Below are 18,842 nucleotides of genomic sequence, written 5' to 3'. Positions count from 1 at the left end.
GGGGAAGCGTTTTTAGGGATCTTGAGTTCATTATAGCGATAAATTGTTAGTTATTTCTGTATTTCATTTATTCTTAATCATTTTAGTTTATTTTTGACTGGTTTTGAGCAATGTTAGCCTTGTTTTAGGCCTGTTTTTCCAAATTGATTTTGAGTGTGATCATGCGAGAAACATACGGACGTCGACAAGCCTGGCCCTTGAAGTGCCACGCACTTAAAATGGCTGGCTCTCCCGTAATTGAGAGTGGAATGTAAGCAATGGCCACAGGCAAAGCAGATTGGTTGGAGATTATACTAGCCACAATCTTGTACATGTTCGCAAGCAACGTTCTCCCGCCTTCCTTGTATTAAATACATGCAGCTGCGACATAGGGAAGCTGTCGTTCCACCTGATAGTGTTGGTCACACTCGCGGCGCCGCTGTTCCTGGTGTGGAGCGCGTGGCGCCTGCTCACGGGCCTGCTGGCGCTGCCCCATCACGTGTACCAGGTGGGAGACGACATGGTCTTCCACTTCTGCCAGAGGCTCATGATCGCGCTCCTGGAAGGCGTCGTCGGCGTTAAGGTGCGGACATTGCGCGCTGCAATCAACCCCGCTTGTACATCACGGCCAACCACATAAAGCTGTTGTGAACTTTCAGTTAATGTGCAAAAATAGATTAGCACGAAGGACGGGACGAAAGACAGATTAACCACAATACGAGAGCTTGTGGTTAATGTGTCTTTCGTCCCGTCCTTCGCGCTGATCTATTTTTGCAAATGTCGCGCAAACTGCCCAGACAAAGTCACTGCTAAGCCATATTTCAGTTACATGTCTTTAGTACAGTCCTGATTCGGAACTCAGCTTACAGGCTTTCATAGATAGATAGATAGATAGATAGATAGATAGATAGATAGATAGATAGATAGATAGATAGATAGATAGATAGATAGATAGATAGATAGATAGATAGATAGATAGATAGATAGATAGATAGATAGATAGATAGATAGATAGATATAGATAGATAGATAGATAGATAGATAGATAGATAGATAGATAGATAGATAGATAGATAGATAGATAGATAGATAGATAGATAGATAGATAGATAGATAGATAGATAGATAGATAGATAGATAGATAGATAGATAGATAGATAGATAGATAGATAGATAGATAGATAGATAGATAGATAGATAGATATTCTGACCAATACTGATGAAGGAATGGTTGGACGGAGAGACGGCACAGAAATTTGATTGCACATTCAACACTCATGCGCAGTATTTATGCGCATGTTTAACAGCAGCTATTTCTGTTGTGCTTTGCCCAACTGGTTGCTATATTCACGTGGTTCTTGTTCGCGTGGTCGAGCCCGTCACTATCCTTGATTGTTACCTTTGCCGATTGTCAGTTGTAGAACACTGCCATTTTTCCGATGTCCGCTAACTGCTCATATGTACTGCGTGTGTTTGCTTTTCTGCGTGTGTAGGCGTTGTTCTATGGAGACATCGGAGACATTGTGCAGAAGAAAGAGCGAGCTTTCTACATCGTCAACCACCAAAGCTCCTGTGAGTGTACTGAAAGGCTCTTATATCACCAAAGTCGATAGCTGCACAGCACATCCAACTGCCTGTGAGACGTGACTGCGTAATTTCTTTGTGGATGACTGCGACTGTTGCATAACGTTATTCGCATCCAGAAGAACAGCTTTCTGCCCAATTGGGACACATTCATTAACGGGCTACACATCAGTACTCATAAGAAATTTCGGGTTGAACACATGCAGCTCTAAATTGTCGTCTATTTTGCGGTTAACGGCAAGAACTTCTAAAGCCGAACCATTATTACAGAATGCAGGATAATTTGAGATATGTATCGATGCTCCCTGAAAACAAGTTTCACTGCCAATGTGGACGTTTTTTCCCTTTTGTTGTGACAAGCAACCACAAGCTTCCTTTCAATAGAAGTAATTCGAGTAATGATTGAAATAAAGAAAAATATTCACAGTTTCACCACAAGTGCGAAGCAATGAGTGCGATAGCAACAAATTACAATGATATAGGAAGTGAGGCTAGCAGCTCACTCCTTCAGCATGCGACCTAGCGTAACTCAAACAAATCGGTGACGTTAGGAAACGGTGCCGCCGCAGCGAGCAACGCCTCCTTAGTGCTGTCTATCACTTCAATGCAAACTGAGCGGTGAGAGCACAACACGTACAAGGGTACGAGTCGTCCTCTGATCCCCGTCAATATAGCGCTCGCGCGACGGCACCCGGCCGATCAAAGTGCAGAGGTCTCGGATCCACGCAGCCCTCACCCCCCCCCCCCCCCCGCCCATTCGGAACTCCCCATGGAGTTTTCGCGCGATGGAGGACGGCCGGATAGTTTTATCTACGTCTAAGGCGCGATCGCGGCGGCCCTCGCGCGCGCTTTCACTCGCACGTAGACGGTACGACGCGCGGCGTGATGCTATCGCTCTTGGACTTTATCCGGAACATCACGGCGACGGCGAAAACTCGCCTGGACTCTACGTATAATCTCTATCGTAACAAAAACTTGCCTACCAGAGTTCCTATTTGCAAACACCAAGTTGGTCATTTTCGTTGCGCGACGCAGTCGACTGGATTGCCGTGAGCCTGCTGGCCGAACGCACAGGATGCACGGGTAACCTGCGGTTCATAGTCAAGAAGACCATACAGTCGGTTCCGCTACTCGGCTTCTACTTCCACCAGGTGAGTCAAGCAATGACACCAGAACATACGTCGTCACAAGGGAAAGGTCAAGTTTCGGAATACAGCTTGAAAAAAAAAATAGAAATATTTGGGCACGATCCTAATCCTTGATTTAGGTGTCTTGCAGTAGTACTCGCACCTCGGCGTTCGTGTGCTCTGATGTATTCCTTGAGTTAACCTTCTTTCTGTTTCGTCGCACTGCCGAAAAGGATCTCAGAGGCCACGTAGAAACAAGCGCGTGGTTGGGATCTGCTCCGCCAGGGGCCGAAACGCTCCCTGCCGCTCGCAAGGAAACCGTCTGCTCTTTCAATGAACTCATTCAATTCATTTTCATTAATTATACCGACAGTTAATTGGCCAATACAACTCAAATATAACTCTTAACTTGAACTATAACCATCGATGTTGTACCAGTTTTATTTTTGTAGAAATTTTCTGAATATTCGGAAAACCGGGAGTGGGTGCTCGACCGGAAGTGCTTGAAAGAGAAAACAGAGTGTTTCGCGTTCCTCGTGCCACTTATAACAGGATGACAACGAGTAATATGGTATAGGTGAAATAAGAAGAAAAAGAAAGGAAGAACAAAGAATAAGATGGCACAATTGAAGCCCTCTCAGCACGGCCATTGAAAGAGTTCTAATATTTTGTTTATTAAACGTCTAGACAAAACCCAAGTCGCGAATGTAGTCGGGCTCGTGAAACCGGTAAAGAAAGGCAATCCTGATGTTCAATCCACGTAACGGCCAGAAAAGTTAAGGAAGGTATGACGATAGAGACTGAGTGAAAAGAGCGCTAAGAGTGACAAGGTGAGCTAAGGTTTTTAGACGGTTGATGATTAGGACCATGGCGATATCACCTTGGGCATTTTATGCTCAGAAATGTTATTTCCTCGTCTTTTGCCTTTCTTTCTTTCTCTTATCCGCTCGCACTTCTTATATGTACGTATACCTGGTAACAATTGGAAGCCAGTGCTCACTTCACTGTCACTATCGTCGTCCCTAAGTCTTCGCGCTGTTACATGATTTTCAATGAACTAACTAGCCCAGCAAGCAGCCATTCTGCTGTTAAGTTTTGCCTCCAACTTCCTTGTATGCTAACACACATTCAAATCGTTTACAGCAACGTTCGCTTTTGCTCATGATGCGCCGTTAACATGCGCACATAAAGACACGTCTAAGGCAAAACGTCATCAGTAAAGCGCGCTTATCCGCTCCAGCGGGTGTACTATGGTGAAACCAGCTTTAAAGGAACAGTGACACAATCAGATTAGGCGGATCAATTATCGTACGGGAACTCTATATTCCTCAATTTCGCCATCATATTTTCATTATTAGAAGCTAAATTGAGGGTCAATGTTTAAATTTGCTGGCTGAAGCCTTATAATCAAATTGTCAGCGTGAGGTCGTCGATCTCAAAGCCTTCCTCTTTTTTAGTGATTGTTTTGGCCACGTTTATTGAATAACATTTCCCGAAACTGGCGATATTGAGTATCTAGCTCGCTTAGAGCACAACGCAAATCAGTGCTTACTAGTTAACAGCTATGTAGACCTTACTATACGTCGTTAAAATCTATGACGTAACGACGAGTTGGTGCCGGATCCCAAGGTGTTGTCACAAGCTGCGTTTTCGTCTTTGCCACTTTACTGGCTTAGCAAACGGCTTCTCGTCGCAAGGGCAGTGCCTTTAGTACTGTTGAAGGGTGATTTACTAACAAAAGGCAAATCATTTTTATCAATGAACAAAGCTCCTTGTCTTAGACCGTGTGACTGATGTCGGTGCGCTTCATCGTAGTACATTGTGCACTTTTCACTGAGCGACATAACTACGCTGCGGCGAAGGTAGCTTTAGGAAAGCGACACTTGAGCTACGCGTACCAGGAGCTGAGCACGCACCCATGGATGGCTGTTGAAATCGACGGCAAGTACTGTTTTACTGTTATTACGCGTAGTATAAGTCACGTTCACCAACACGGGCATTTATGAAACGAATAATGCCAATAAATAAAAGTATAGTTGTTGTTTTGGTGTTGCAGTGCTCTTGTATTTTGTTTGCTACTTCGCGGAGTTCATAAGCACGAGTAGCACTTCCTTGGCTAGTACGACGGATTCGGATTCCTGATGGGTTGGCGATCCAGCTTTCAATGGGATGTCACCCTCCTCACCCCCTCCACACACACACACACACACACACACACACACACACACACACACACACACACACACACACACACACACACACACACACACACACACACACACACACACACACACGCACGCACGCACGCACGCACGCACGCACGCACGCATGAGTGACGTCAGCACAGCGCACGTGTACACTGTGTAGATGTAAATGAACACAAATAAAAACGTTAACGATTCTGCCACTGCGGGATTTGAACTCTGGGCTTGAACTCAGCCCCGACGCTTGAACCGCTAAACACAGGCGCACGTTGCGCGAGGCGCAATAAAAAGCCTCTAAGGATGTCCTGCGTGCAAGCAAGCGCGTTCAGATGCTTGGCGTATTTTTTAGGGGCGAAGCTCTTATAGCATCATTTGGTCGGTCGTCGCTCCATCCGGCGTGCCCCCGCCATCGCGTCTCCCGTATCATTCAATAGATGGCGCTGTCCCATAGAGGTGCATGCAAACTGCAGTTGGGTGACGATATACTAGATGGCGCTGTCCCATAGAGATGTGTGCAATATGTTTGCAAAAAAAAAAATGAAATAAAAAGCAGCGGCACCCTGCACGCTAGATGGCGTGCACTAATGAAAGCGGCGTATCGCTTTGATTACTACTCAGCGAAACCACTGAACATTTCACGGTGTAACCATGATTGCTTCAGGAGCTTCGCCCAAGCTCATCATTCACCCGTGAATATGCTGTAATTTTTTTACAACGCTCCTGACAAATGTTCTTTGGAAGCCAACGCGTTGAGACGCTTGGCGCATTTTCACTACGTTGGCGGAATGTCGTCAAGAAGTTCTTGTGATATTTTAAGGCGAAAGGCTTATACGCTTCATGAAACCTGAAAATTGACCATCAGCGACATCGGCGTCGTGAAGAACGGTTCAAAAAGTCACGTAATCAATGATTCAGCTTCTACTGTAATGTCTTGTTCTTTCCTTTTTCACTCTGCGGAATCACATAGGTAATATTTCTTTTCTGTTTTTCATCTCCACCCGGACAGCATGGCTGTATCTACATCAACCGGCAGCAGCTAAACCACTTCAAGATGAAGCAAGGTCTCTACTACCTCCAGAATAAATCCATACAGGTAACAGATAGTTTTAAGTGCGACACGAATGCCGTGCAGACTTTGACGTTACGCTATCAGTAAGAATCGGTTAAAAAAAAGGACAGAATGATCAAGCTTTTGAACAAATGAAACAAGACCTAATATTTGTTTACTTGGAGCAAAACGCTTCGGCACAATTGCGAGTTTGGTTTAGCGATCGATTGATAAGTTTTGCATGTCCCCAGCCAAAAAAATTCTTTCTCGACGTTTCATAACTAACTGGAAAACACTTGTTGTTTCTCTTAGTCGTCAAATATCTTCCTACTAAACGTATACTCATTAGAAAACATTCCGCTAAAAAACGAGAGTTGCGCGCTTCACTGACATATTCATCCACTCCCGTCTGGCGTTTTTGTGTCTGCTCCTTTCCTACGTTGTTCAGTGTAATATAAATAAAGCATTGAATTAAACTTTTCTTCTTTACATGATTTTGCGTCAAACTCCGCTCCATTTAGGTAAACGGAAATGCTGCCAGATACTTTCCACTCTTTAATGCACTCTACGCGACACGGAATTAAAGGTGTGCCCGTGGCACTGAAAATTGATTTAACCTTTCTCAGGAGCTGCGCTCCTTTGATGCGCCTGGATGCACCGATTGCGGCCGCCGCCGTTTCATCACCAGCTGCTATGGCAACCCTACACAAACGACACCAGGCAGTCGAAATTCGCGTGAACTGGTTCGTGATGCCGATAAGCTAACCGCCAGAGCGAGCGATTCACTAAGTGCTTCCGGCAATTCCGGCGTCACGCTAAAGCCCACCGGCGCTATAGAGTGAGTTATGAAGTGGTGGATAACGTAATCGGCACTCTGTCCCTTGAGCAGAATGGCCGCGCGTCACTGAGTCCGCGTGACTGTTCGTTTAAAGTGCAGAATAGGTTTGAAGCCAAACCCTCGCTCTGCGTCTTGGAGAACTTCGCTGGCTTCTTCGCGGCCATGGGAAAATGTGAAGTACAGAGGCGTGCGAGCTATCGTTAGCCAAAGTGTTCTAAAGGCGAAAGCCTTAGATGCCTCATCAAACGCGAAAATTGACCGTCGGCGTCAACACGACGTGATGCAAAAAAAAAATCATACAATAACGTCACCATGTGACGTCATCACGATGTCACCGGTCCAAAACTTGTGACGTCATCATGACCCCACATGACGACATCATCCCACGACATTGTCGCTTGGTCAAAGGTGGGCCGATCCCGGAGTCCCTGCAAAACCCCGTGAAGTGCAGATAGCTTCGAATGCCTCCGAGCCCGGAGGCAGTGCAAAACAACGTTGGGTGCAGAAAGCTTTCGAGGGGGAGGTGGGGAATCTATACAATCGAATAAAAAGAAGAGTAAGCTGGCTTTCCTTTTAAAGGTGTCTTAGGCAAATGCATAAGAGACTGAGTTTTTCTTTAATTATTTATATTTGTCTAAGCATCGCAGGAATTAGTGCAATGGAACCTCGATATAACGGATTATCTGTTATGGCCAAGTTCACGAAGAAAAGTCTTAACGTTGATGCAGTGGCATGAATGTACGTTAATAGCGAATTTTCAAATGTACTGAAGCTATTTCTGCGTCATGGGCGACTTCGTTATAACGAGTTTTGACTCTTTAGAAAACATTTGCGGTGAACTTCTTTAAAGGAGCCCTGCGACACAAAGTAAGCGTGCCGTTTTCATCGTTTCTTCTGGAACAGTGCAATGCACCGACATTGTTACGCAAGTGGTAACGCCTAAAACAAAGCCTTATATATTTTATTTCAGCGGAGAAACAGCCTTGATTTCGGACGACAGCGACATGAAACGGCTGTTTTTGTGATCGGAAGTGACGCTTCATCACGTGTCAGTGACGACAAAGGCCGCGCGCTTTGATTAGCTTGACGCGACAAGTTGTGTGTTATATTCATATGGTCCCAGCTAAGCCACACTATTTGTGCCCTAACAATCATAAGAGCGCTTTTTATAGTTCCTCAGATAAAAAAGAATTTCAGTTTTTAAATATGAAATTTTGAAAACAATTGCAAAACGACGCTAGGTGCGCTACGCAACGGCCACCACAGTGCCAGACTTCCGATATGTCTCTATAAGAGGCACGCGATGACTGAATGCAGCCTTTGACTTGAGTGGCAGAGTGAAATGGAAAAAAAACATTTTTTTCTCACGGTCTGGTGTTTCGAAGTTCAACGACTAATAACTTCGGTTCCCGTGCGCCGATTTGGATAATTTTTCTTGCGTTCATCTCGGTATTCACTACACAGACTCCAGCGATGCAACATGCCGACGAAAAAAGGTTGCAGGGCCCGTTTAAAGAAACTGTCATAGCGTGCGAAGCATTTCATAGAGCGAGACAGAAACATTGTAGTACACAGGTATTATTTTGTTGCATTCTTACAAGAGCGCATTTCCAGCCACTAGCCAAGATTAGCTGATGTTGACCGGTGCGGATAAAATGCGAGTAGGTACAGCGGGCATAATGCAAGACTCGGCACTTTTAGAACATTAATTTTTGTTCTGGTGTAAATTACGTCATAATTGTCGTTTTATATGGTTAATAATATGTCTTAATTTACATGACAGGAAGGTTGCTATGCCAGTTCACATTGTCAAGGATGGCAGAACACGCTGTAACGTTAACTGATCAGAACTGTAATGCGGAGTTCGTGATTTTTCTTTTAGAGTTCAGGCTCTGTACTAAGATGCGATGGTCTTTGTCAATGAAGATTATAGAGATATTCCATAAAGGTATTTGCGGTGGTACACTCTAAGAGTAAAAAATTGCATGAGTGACTCCTTTCGGAGAGTTGTGAGTTGCCACGTATACGACTCTCTTTAAAGAGTCACGTTAACTCTCTTGTGGGTCACATGACTCTTCGAAGAGATTACAATGATATCCAAAGAGAGTTGATTTGCCTCTTTAAAGAGAGTCATACACGTGGCAAGTCAGGACTTCCTGAAAGGAGTCAGATGACTCTCTTTTCTTTTTTTAGAGTGTACGTGTAAACGTGTTCGCCTGCCTTTTATCGCTTCAACACAGTCAAGCGTTGTGCTGTTTCCCGAAGGCAACCGGTTCATCCCCGGCAAAATGGACGTCATCAAAAAAAGCACGGAGTTCGCACTTAGCCAAGGTAAATATATCCAGCGAGTTTCGGGGCCCTTTTGCAGTTGTGGAATGTGTGCGTTGTACTTAGTGACTCGAATGTGGGTCAATTTCTGGAGGTGAAAGCCTTATTTGCCTCATCGAACGGGAACCGTGAGCGCGCGGGCGCGCGGGCGCGCGCGCGCGCACGCACGCACGCACACACACACACACACACACACACACACACACACACACACACACACACACACACACACACACACACACACACACACACACACACACACACACACACACACACACACACACACACACACACACACACACACAAACTATCCTTATCTCATGTTTTCATTAAGTTTCAGTACACTACGTGCGTTATAAGGGCACAAAAAAGGTAACAGAATAAAACATAACTACAAGATTGGTTTGCGAATGCCGGCATATTTTGGCACAAAACCGATAAGAAAGACGCGAGATAACGATGACGTCTGTTTGTGCATACGGTCCTTAGTCCGTTGCTTTGAAGTTTTCGCATTAGCTCTCCCCCGCGACGTCACAAATCGTGAGCGTCCGCTTAACGCTGCTTCTCTGCTTACCGATAAAGGCAGTTGCGTAACAGTCGAAGGCAAGCGAAGTCGGCACATGGCAGCTTCCCTCAAGGTTTGCTCCATAAAAGGCGACGAGTGCGCTCAAATATCCCAATATTCACGACGTCAGACTCGTCGGACCTAGGTCGGGGCGCCGTGGCACCGGTACCAAGTTGATGTAAACGTGTAGGAATCGAATTTAATTCTTCAGTAATAAACATTTGTCCGTAAAACAACTGAAGTTAGAATTATTTCATGAATTAATCTATCAGGTTAGTGTTAATTGCTTGTTTGACTTTATTAGTCCCTTTTGTTCAGCGCTAATCATAAATAATAATTTAAGCCATGCTAGTCGTCCCCACCTCAGAGACCACAAATGGGTCAGCTGATATGCACTTGGTTATACTTTCAGAAAGTGGAGGACATGGGTTCGATTCCCGGCCTAGACAGCCGCAATTCAATGTTGGCGAAACGCGAAAGCACCCGTTTACTTGGATATGGGTGCATGTTAAGGAACCCCATGTGTTGAAATCTAATCCAGAATACATCTCGGTAATGCCTTATAGTCACGGTATTTTGGCGTGTATAACCCCATGAATTAAGAATGTGGACTTTCAGAATGCGCTTATGAGTAGCCCAAGTGCATGTTGCGACACGACTTTTAGATGTGAAGCATCTTATAGCGGAGTTCAATACGGTGGTGGTGGTGGCGTGCGGCGTGACCACCCTTACTGCGCATGCGCAAACCCTCTCCACTTCCCCTCCCCCTCTCCTCTTCCCCTTTCCTTCTCTTCCTCTCCACCTCTCCCCTTCCCTTTCCTTCTCCTCTTCCTCTCCCCTTCCCCCTTCCCCCTCTCCACTCCCCCTCACCACTCCCCCTCTGAAACGCGGGCTCTACATGCCGAAACACTGCTTCGCATCGCCTCATATGGTCCCCTTTAGCGGGAGATGGTGTGATTTTTCCTAAGCCAGTTCCTTATACGTAATTAATCGTCTATGATATCACTATGTTGATTGATTCACGGTGTTTCAGCTTCTCAGAGCAGCATTGTTGTTACTAGAGATACCATATAAAGGGCTTGCGATAACTTTATGGACTTAACGTACACGTAAATCTAAGCCCACAGCGCTTTTGCGTTTCGCCTTTATTGAAATGAGAAATCGATACCTCGATCTGGGTAAGTTGGTACATATGCTTGAGGATTGGAACCAGTCAAAATACGAAGCACAGTTGTACAAGAACGCGCAGTCGATAATTTGATAACACAGTCACTGCGTGTGCCACCATTCTGCTTCGTGCTTCGTCTTTCGGCTGGTTCTAATCCTAAAGAACCTCGAGAGGAGCAGTATAACGCCATAGCCACTGTGTAACCGTTGGACGCTCTTCTCAATTGTTAAATATACATATACCTTTCCCGCAAGGCGGTTTACCGAGGCGATGGCGACGCAGTCATTGTTGCCATCGGTACGTACTACATGCAAGCACAGTCTTGCTTGTTGTAGGACATGGAATATGCAAACCCGCCCTATCTTGACGTAATCGAGCGCAAAGGACAGGCTTAAGCATTTGCAGCATGTATACTACTCACGACTTCAGTTGAGCAACGCAGCGAAGAGAAATTATGATACAAAAGTACTATGCAGAAAAGCGCACCCGTGAAATTAGCTGTGTTCAGATTTAGAGTGACAGCAGAGCCTACCGCAACTTAGTGTCACAACCAGAATATATAGATGCAGCTTTAGCGCAAGTTTAAAAAATCGAACGCCACCATACGCACATGCGTATACGCCTCCATTAAAAAAATTTTGATTAGCAGCCAGACGGGAACGATCGACATTTATGCTTGGTGTCAACGTGTATCCCGATTGATACACTTTTATACACTCTGAAATAGGAAGTGCGTATTTCGAAAAGCTTAACCCACTTTACATTTCAACACTTATTTGCAGTGTAGAAAAGGCGCATGTGCATGAACCCCGACGCGAGCATCACTGATCTGGTGACATACACATTTGTTTAATTACCATGTAGGTAGTTGTGCATTCTGAAGCTTTGTTGTCAAAAGCGATAAGACAATCAATCAATCAATCAATCAATCAATCAATCAATCAATACCTTCAGAAATCGTTGAATTCCCGCGCAGAACATCGCCTCTTCGTAAGGAAAGAGTTCACCGTTCGATGCAAGGCCGCATCGTCGGTTGGGTTGCCGCACTCTCATGAAGGCCGATGGAGTTGACGCTTGTTCCGTGTTTTTAAGTGGCTTGATTCTTCAAAGAACACGTTCCCTCGTGATGTAACACACCTCGGGAAACAGCGCGCTCGCCAAACGCAAAGCTCATGCCACCGGTATTCAGGTACCAGACCGAGAAGCAAAACGTGATTACACTTGAGGGGGCGTATACCGTAGTGGTTCCATGCCTGCTTTTCAGCAGTTGCGTAAGCACCCCTCGTTCTTTTATTTTTTTCAAGGGCGCTAGTAAAAAACAGGTTAATAATGCTAAAATAAGAGGCAATTCTATTTTCTTCGTTCATGGCATTTCTTAAAATAGCCTTCGAATAACATGTTGTTACAGTAAAATATGGCCCTGCTCATATTTCGAAATAGATTTTTTTTAATATATATTAGCGCTTGAATGATTTCTTCACCAAGTCGCGTTTCAATCGCAAGTCCCATAACCCTTGTTCCACATGTCGCTCCGAGTTCGTTCTGAGCTTTGTTCCAAGAAGAGTGGAAAACACTCTTTTGTCAGCTTTCATTTTCTGTTGCACAGCAGTTGCTGTTTAAGTAGTTACTTTCATATTATCCTTCGTATAACACCTTCACACAATGTACCTTGCTTCTTTTTAGTATCGTTTGCGTTTTTGTGTTCGTGAATTCAGTTGCACCTTTTGTACTAATCGATATACTACCTACGAATATTTACCTCCATTATGTATTTGCTGTAATTCCCCTTTTACATAATGACCCACGAGGACCCTGTAAGGTTCCGATAAATAAATAAATAAATAAATAAATAAATAAATAAATAAAAAATCTTGGCGACCATGTGAATCGATCTTGTACCGGGCAAACAGCAGAAGGGAAGGCAGGCAAGACAGCGCCGCCGAGTTACAATCTTTTACCTCTTCCATGCACATCCGGTCGAGTGCTTACTTCCGGTTTTCAGAATATTCAGGAACGAATGAATACTTACGAACTAGCTCAGCTCTCTGTTATTCCAAGTGAACTGATTTGATTGCATTTAGTTTGAACGCACGGAGTTGTCTGCGCAGGTCTTCCGGTGCCTCGCCAGCACCTGATGCCGCGGGCGCGGGGTTTCGTGCTGACCGTCGAGGAGATGCGGAACTACCTGGACGCGGTGTATTGCGTTACCATCATCTACGGCGGCACCAAGATGCCCCACGGGGGCCGCAGGGCCGCACCCAATATTTGCGGTGAGGCATAGGCGCCGTGAAAAGCCTGTTACGTGCAGTGCGACTGAGACGAAGACAGCAGACACATAGACGCAGGCAGTACGCGTCCGATGATGGTAATTATTGGGATCTTACGTCCCAAAACATGACGTGTTGTGAGGGACGCTCTATTCTGGGAGGGGCTCCGGATATTCCGACCACCTGGCGTTCTTTAACGGCCACCTAAATGTTAGCACACGGGCCTGTGTCGTTTTTGTATCCATCGTAGTGCGACCGCCGCATATATTGATCAAATTTCACATCTTGACCAAAGAGAAGGAATAAACACTTTAGTCAGGAGACGAGACGTACTCGACTTCAGAGCACTGAACGTACCTACTTGCGTTTTCTTGCGTTTATTCACACGCTTTTTCCGTCCCATTACCATTACCTTTCCGTCCCATTACCTTTTATTTGGTTTTAATCGTGGTCAGAGTTTTGTTTTAATTGTCTTCACATCTACACCATCAAAGTCGATTTCTCACATCGTTTAGAAAGAAGCAACGTTGTTGCATTTCATGTGCATGTTCGCTTATGTGCGGTGCAGACATGTTCACCGGAAAGTGCGGTGTGGTGCACATGCACATCAAGTGAACGCCCATCGACAAGCTTCCCGATGATGACAACGGACTCAAGAAGTTCATCTTCGACGCCTTCTACGAGAAAGACAAGTGAGTGCGGATGTTTTCGTATCAACCGAAACATCGTATCAGCCGGCTGCTAAAACTGTCGTATTGTATCAACTAGAGTTACGAGCGTTTCGCCACTGAGAGCTCTGTAATCCGTATCGTTCGTGGTAATAATAATTTGTGGGGTTTAGGAGCCAAAACCACGATATCGTTATGAGGGATGCCGTATAGTGGAGGGCCCCGGAAATTTCGAACACCAGGGGTTCTTTAACGCGCACCTGAATCTAAGTACAAGGGCCTCAAGCATTTTCGCCTCCATCGAAAATGCGGCCACCGCGGCCGGAATTCGATCCCACGACCTCATAACATTGTTTTAATGCAACCTATAAAGGCAGTGTTAAGTGAGTAGAGTTGCTATGGGGTAGTGGTTGGTAGAACTTCATGGCTTATTCGCGCTGTCAAAGACTAGACGCATCACCCGGTGAGTGACTTTTAAATGCGAATGCATTTCTTAGTCGGGCTATGTGAGGCATCCGGCGTTGTCCGCGCGCCGGCAGGTGTTATCTCTCCGCCCTCACTCCCTCTCCCATAGCAACAGCTGCGGGCGCGCGCGCTTATCCTCGCCCCTAGCAACCGGAGCATGTGGTGCGAGAGAGTGTAGGAGAGGGTAGGTGCAGTTCTTCTCCGCTCCTTCTCTCGCCGTTCGCTCTCTCTCCTCCCTGCGCCACCGCCTCAATGCAGTGCGTTTGAAACGCGTTTGTAGCGTTTGTGCTGCCTTGGCACAGCCTGAAAACAGCGCGTTCTAAACGCGTTTGTGCTGCATTGAAGGCGGTGGCAACATCCCTGAGGTGATTACGAACGCACGTAGGAAGCATTCGTTGAAAGAGGCGCCCTAAAGGGAGACACTTGAGCGCGTCGATGTGCCCAGCTTTACGCAATTAAAATTACTACGCCGTGTACTCTCGGCGCAAGAAATGCATTCGCATTTCCTCACGATTCCCTTCGGGGAGGTGGGGGCATTTTTTTTCTTTTGTTCTTTCGTCTAGTCCCTGGCAACGCGAATAAGCCGTGAATGTTAAGTGAATCGCCTATCGTGTGGTTCCCTTCGTGATCGAAGTATGTGACGTGTCACGTTTTTGGTCGCGGGCGCATGCGGCACCCTGCGATCGCTGGCCGCAGATACATGTCACTCCGCTCATTCGCCGGTATAGGTACGTTCTGACCTCCACATTCACATGCCCACGGATAGGGTAGAAAACAGCACGATGTGCAGTTAGCCTCCTGGTCCTACCTTCGTTCTCTTTCTTTCGAAGATATGCGATGTCTCAAAGTACAAGCTTGGGTTAGTTGCTACATAATATACGTGGGAAGAGCTTGAGAGTGACAAAAAAAAAACGTGAAGTAAGGAATAGAGACAGACTGCAGTAATGTCTTCCATGTAATAACTAAGGAACTTATCGCAACGTAAAAGTGCGATACCGCTTCATTGCGCGTGACACATACCTACGTATATTTCCTTCGTATGTGACGATTGAATTGCGCATAGTATTGCAGTGACGGAGCGACAAAAACAAACATATAAGAACAAAAACGAGATGCACTCGTGCCGTGTGCCTCTAACTACTTCTTGTTTTATTTGTTTGTTTTTTTCGTTGGTCCGTACTACAAACAGCATTACAGTTATGAACGCCCACCAACTTGCCCCGTTCGCTGTTTTGCTAAAAAGTGTGAAGCGCTGAATATGTCTTGGCAACGAAATTAACACGTGAAACAATTTTCTCTGGCATTCGTAGCGTTGTCTGTTTTGATCAAAATGATAAAAAAAACTTGCTCCCCCCCTGCTCCCCCTCAACGTATGCCTATTATACATAATTGATGCAGTATCGCAAATGAACCACATGAACGGCGAAACAGCAAGATCGGATGCAGCGTTGTTTCACCGTTCATGTGGTTTTTTGCGCGACTGCGTGAACTATGTACTACCAACTACACTTGGTTACAAGTTACCACGAAATGTCAGCTACACCCACAGCCATCGCTTCCAATGGCGCTTACTCACTGTCGTGACGTTTCTGTCGCTCGTTTTAGGTCGGAAACTTGAACGTCCTGGTAAATTTCGTGAGCGATTATCACATCGCTGCTCAGCCAAACGCAATGGTTTAGGCAGCACCGACGAATCTTTAACTCATGATATGCGTTGTATTTACATTAGCTAAAAAAAGTACTTACGGTTCGAGCGGAAACCAAGTAGTACGACTGTCTTTTTCCACAACTGAAAGGCAGGCGCGCCGCGGTTTGGTGGGCGGAGCTGACATTTTAATACCAAGTGTTTTATGCCGGGCTCCACCAAGATTCACTGACGTCATTTCTGTCACGGAAGTGACGTCGGCAAAATGTACACGAAAAGATGACAAAGAAAAAAGTTTCGTTCATTTCGGTGACCTGGGAGTCTAACCCACGACCTGTCGGTCCGCGCCGATAGATGCCCGGAGCTCCACCTGCTGCGCAACACACGCACATGCACAAGCTTACAGTGAAGACACGGTTCACTTTCTTGTTATAGCGTTTCCTGTGACGGATGGATCGAGCATGTCTTTATTAGGTTGTAACCGAGTTTTTTTATAGCTTATCAGTCTGTCCTTTTGAGCATATCCTACGCTCACTCAAGCAGCCCACTCTGGTCTTGCAGGATGCTCACCGCGTACTACGAATCTGACGAGACCCCGCCCGAGCTCCAGAACCCGGTGTTCGTGCCGTGCGAGCACGTGCACAGCAAGCTCGTGTCCGTGGCCGCGGTGTTCACCGTCAGTTTCCTCTTGCTGACGCCGGGAGGCCGCGCCTGCGTCTGGATGACCTGGCTGTACGGCTCCATCTTCGGATACTCCTGGCTCGGAATGAACTCGGTCGCGTGAGCCGCGCCTTCGGCCACGCGCGGTCTCGGACGCATACTCGCTCTCGGACTCGAGTCGTAGCTCGGGGACTGCACGTTATCCGCGAGCTTGACACGAATGTCGTCCTCGCTATACGCAATTCTTTTTGCTGCGAAGCGTCCATCTTGTCGCGATATGTGTACATTAACGGTCGTCATTCTATTTTGTTCACACTGTCCAAAATCTGTAATATAGGTATAGTTTGTGCGAGAATGCCAATGTTTAGTCGCAAACCTTTGTTCTCCTGTTTAGGGCTTAGCGAGTGCTAGCTAACGTTAAAGCAGGTCATATGACATTCATTAGAAGGTAGCTATCTACTTATGTAGCATGATGTGCTGCAATGTCGTGTAGCATGACATGCTGCAACATCATCGATTTCATATAGTCTCATTTTGATTGGTTTGGTGTGTCGTATGTTCTCATCTGTGTCAACTAAGCCATCATGCATTGTATACAGGCATCACGTGATGTTTGAGAAGCACTTTGGGGTTGGGGCGTATCATAGTGCGAATAATTAGATACTTAGAACCAGCACACAGATATACATAACCTCACCGAGTTTAAACAAAATCGACCAAGAATTAAAGAAATTTTGGTCGGCTTATTTTTCTGCCTACTGCTGATACAGGGATGTTATGTGCCCTCGTGAGTTTAGTTGGAGAATGTAGTCTCCTCTATTAAGCATAAATCTAACTGCTTTCCTCTGAATCCATTCTAAGCGCTTTGCATCGTCCTTAGTGTGCGAGTCTCATACACCGCGGATGTATACTCCAACGTTAGATAGGAGGAACACAGCACCACAATCTTGACACTGCAATTAAAGTGCGTGCTTCACTGACCAGAGCTTACCAAGTTCAAATTCATGCGAAGTTATGTCGTTTGAACGGCAGCATAGCCTCCGTTCTTGATATTTCTATTTGAGAAACTGTAAGAAAGCGAGGTCTGTATATTCTTCCAGCGAAAATAGCTGTATTTGTGTTATATATGTGACTACCTCTTTGGAGTCATTGTACACCCCAGCGAAATATGGTGACGAGCTCAATAACTCCCTAAAAACAAAGTCGAATATGGTACCATTTTGCCCCAGCGAAAGGAGTTACCAACTGTCCGCTTATTCTGAGTGACTAAATGAGTGCGAAGGTGCCAACGGGTAAATGTCTGACTTGAATGGCGAACATGCAAATTACGTTGAAACAGGACTACTTACCTCTTTGCCTCGTAAGAACAGTTGTACTTAATTTTGTCATAGATGACTCCTTCTTTGGAGTTATTGTACTCCCCAGCGGAGTATAGCTACGAGCATAAGCAGAGTCGATGGATTCCATCATGAAACTGAATAACTCCCTAAAAACGGATTCAAATGTGGCACCATTACGCTTACTCCAGCGAAAAGAGTTTCTAATACTCCACTTATTCTTAGAGGAGTATTGGGCTCACATTGGCGAACATGCAAAACGTGTTGAAACATGAATGCCTACCGCTTGGCTTCCAGGCACAGGGACACTATTGGACAGCAGTATTAATGGTACAAAGTGGCTTTATTGATCTATTCAGTGATCTTGGCAACGCTCCCTCACAACGCCAACCTACGGCTCTACGTAACACTTGTATTACCCATATATTATACGTTTCCATTTGCATACCCTTCGTCACTATGTGTCATAGATGGAATAAAATAAACGGATCTGCACGTGTGTATTGAAATATATGTATCTATATATAGAGAGCTGGAACAAATCGACTAGAGGTTGCGTGAAGTACCGGTGAAGTGTTCTCTGGAATGACCTTGCATATATATGTGCATTCGTTTTCTGTATCTCTGAAGAAACTAATGCGGGCACTTGGACGATAGGCGATGCGGGAAAAGCGGGCGAATAAGTGGTCAGGCGTGGCTGTGCTGAATGCTGCGATTTCTCACCATTACTGTCAGACATCGCCATGTCCGTTCTGATTGGCTCACCGGGTGTCTGCGCTCTCTCTGATTGGCTGCAAGCCTAACTATGGCGGACCACGTGAAGGAAGGAAATAGGAGAAAGCATTGCGCAACGCGATTGAAGCCTACTGTGTCAGCCCAACGCATGATCTAAACGTCGGAGCGCGCGGTAGGTTTCAGTACTTCTGGTTTTCTTTTGTTTGGAGCTACTCCTTGAGCCG

General features: G+C 45.7%; 2 protein-coding genes across 2 annotated transcripts in view; one reads left to right on the top strand and one right to left on the bottom strand.

Annotated features, from left to right (window-relative positions):
- LOC119371820 (uncharacterized) overlaps nt 1-18,842 on the bottom strand; it is a 157,586-nt gene that overhangs the window by 87,440 nt on the left and 51,304 nt on the right. The window lies entirely within an intron of this gene.
- On the top strand, nt 219-17,232 carry LOC119406371 (1-acyl-sn-glycerol-3-phosphate acyltransferase epsilon). The gene is given in 9 exon segments (XM_049420065.1): nt 219-250; nt 361-562; nt 1,473-1,551; nt 2,599-2,714; nt 5,901-5,987; nt 9,021-9,111; nt 12,950-13,111; nt 13,677-13,800; nt 16,448-17,232. Coding segments are annotated over 9 exon segments (1,116 nt in total). The 3' UTR covers nt 16,671-17,232.

This window comes from Rhipicephalus sanguineus, chromosome 10 (genome assembly GCF_013339695.2).
Source record: "Rhipicephalus sanguineus isolate Rsan-2018 chromosome 10, BIME_Rsan_1.4, whole genome shotgun sequence".
NCBI lineage: Eukaryota > Metazoa > Arthropoda > Arachnida > Ixodida > Ixodidae > Rhipicephalus > Rhipicephalus sanguineus.
This window is presented reverse-complemented; position numbering and strand designations above follow the sequence as displayed.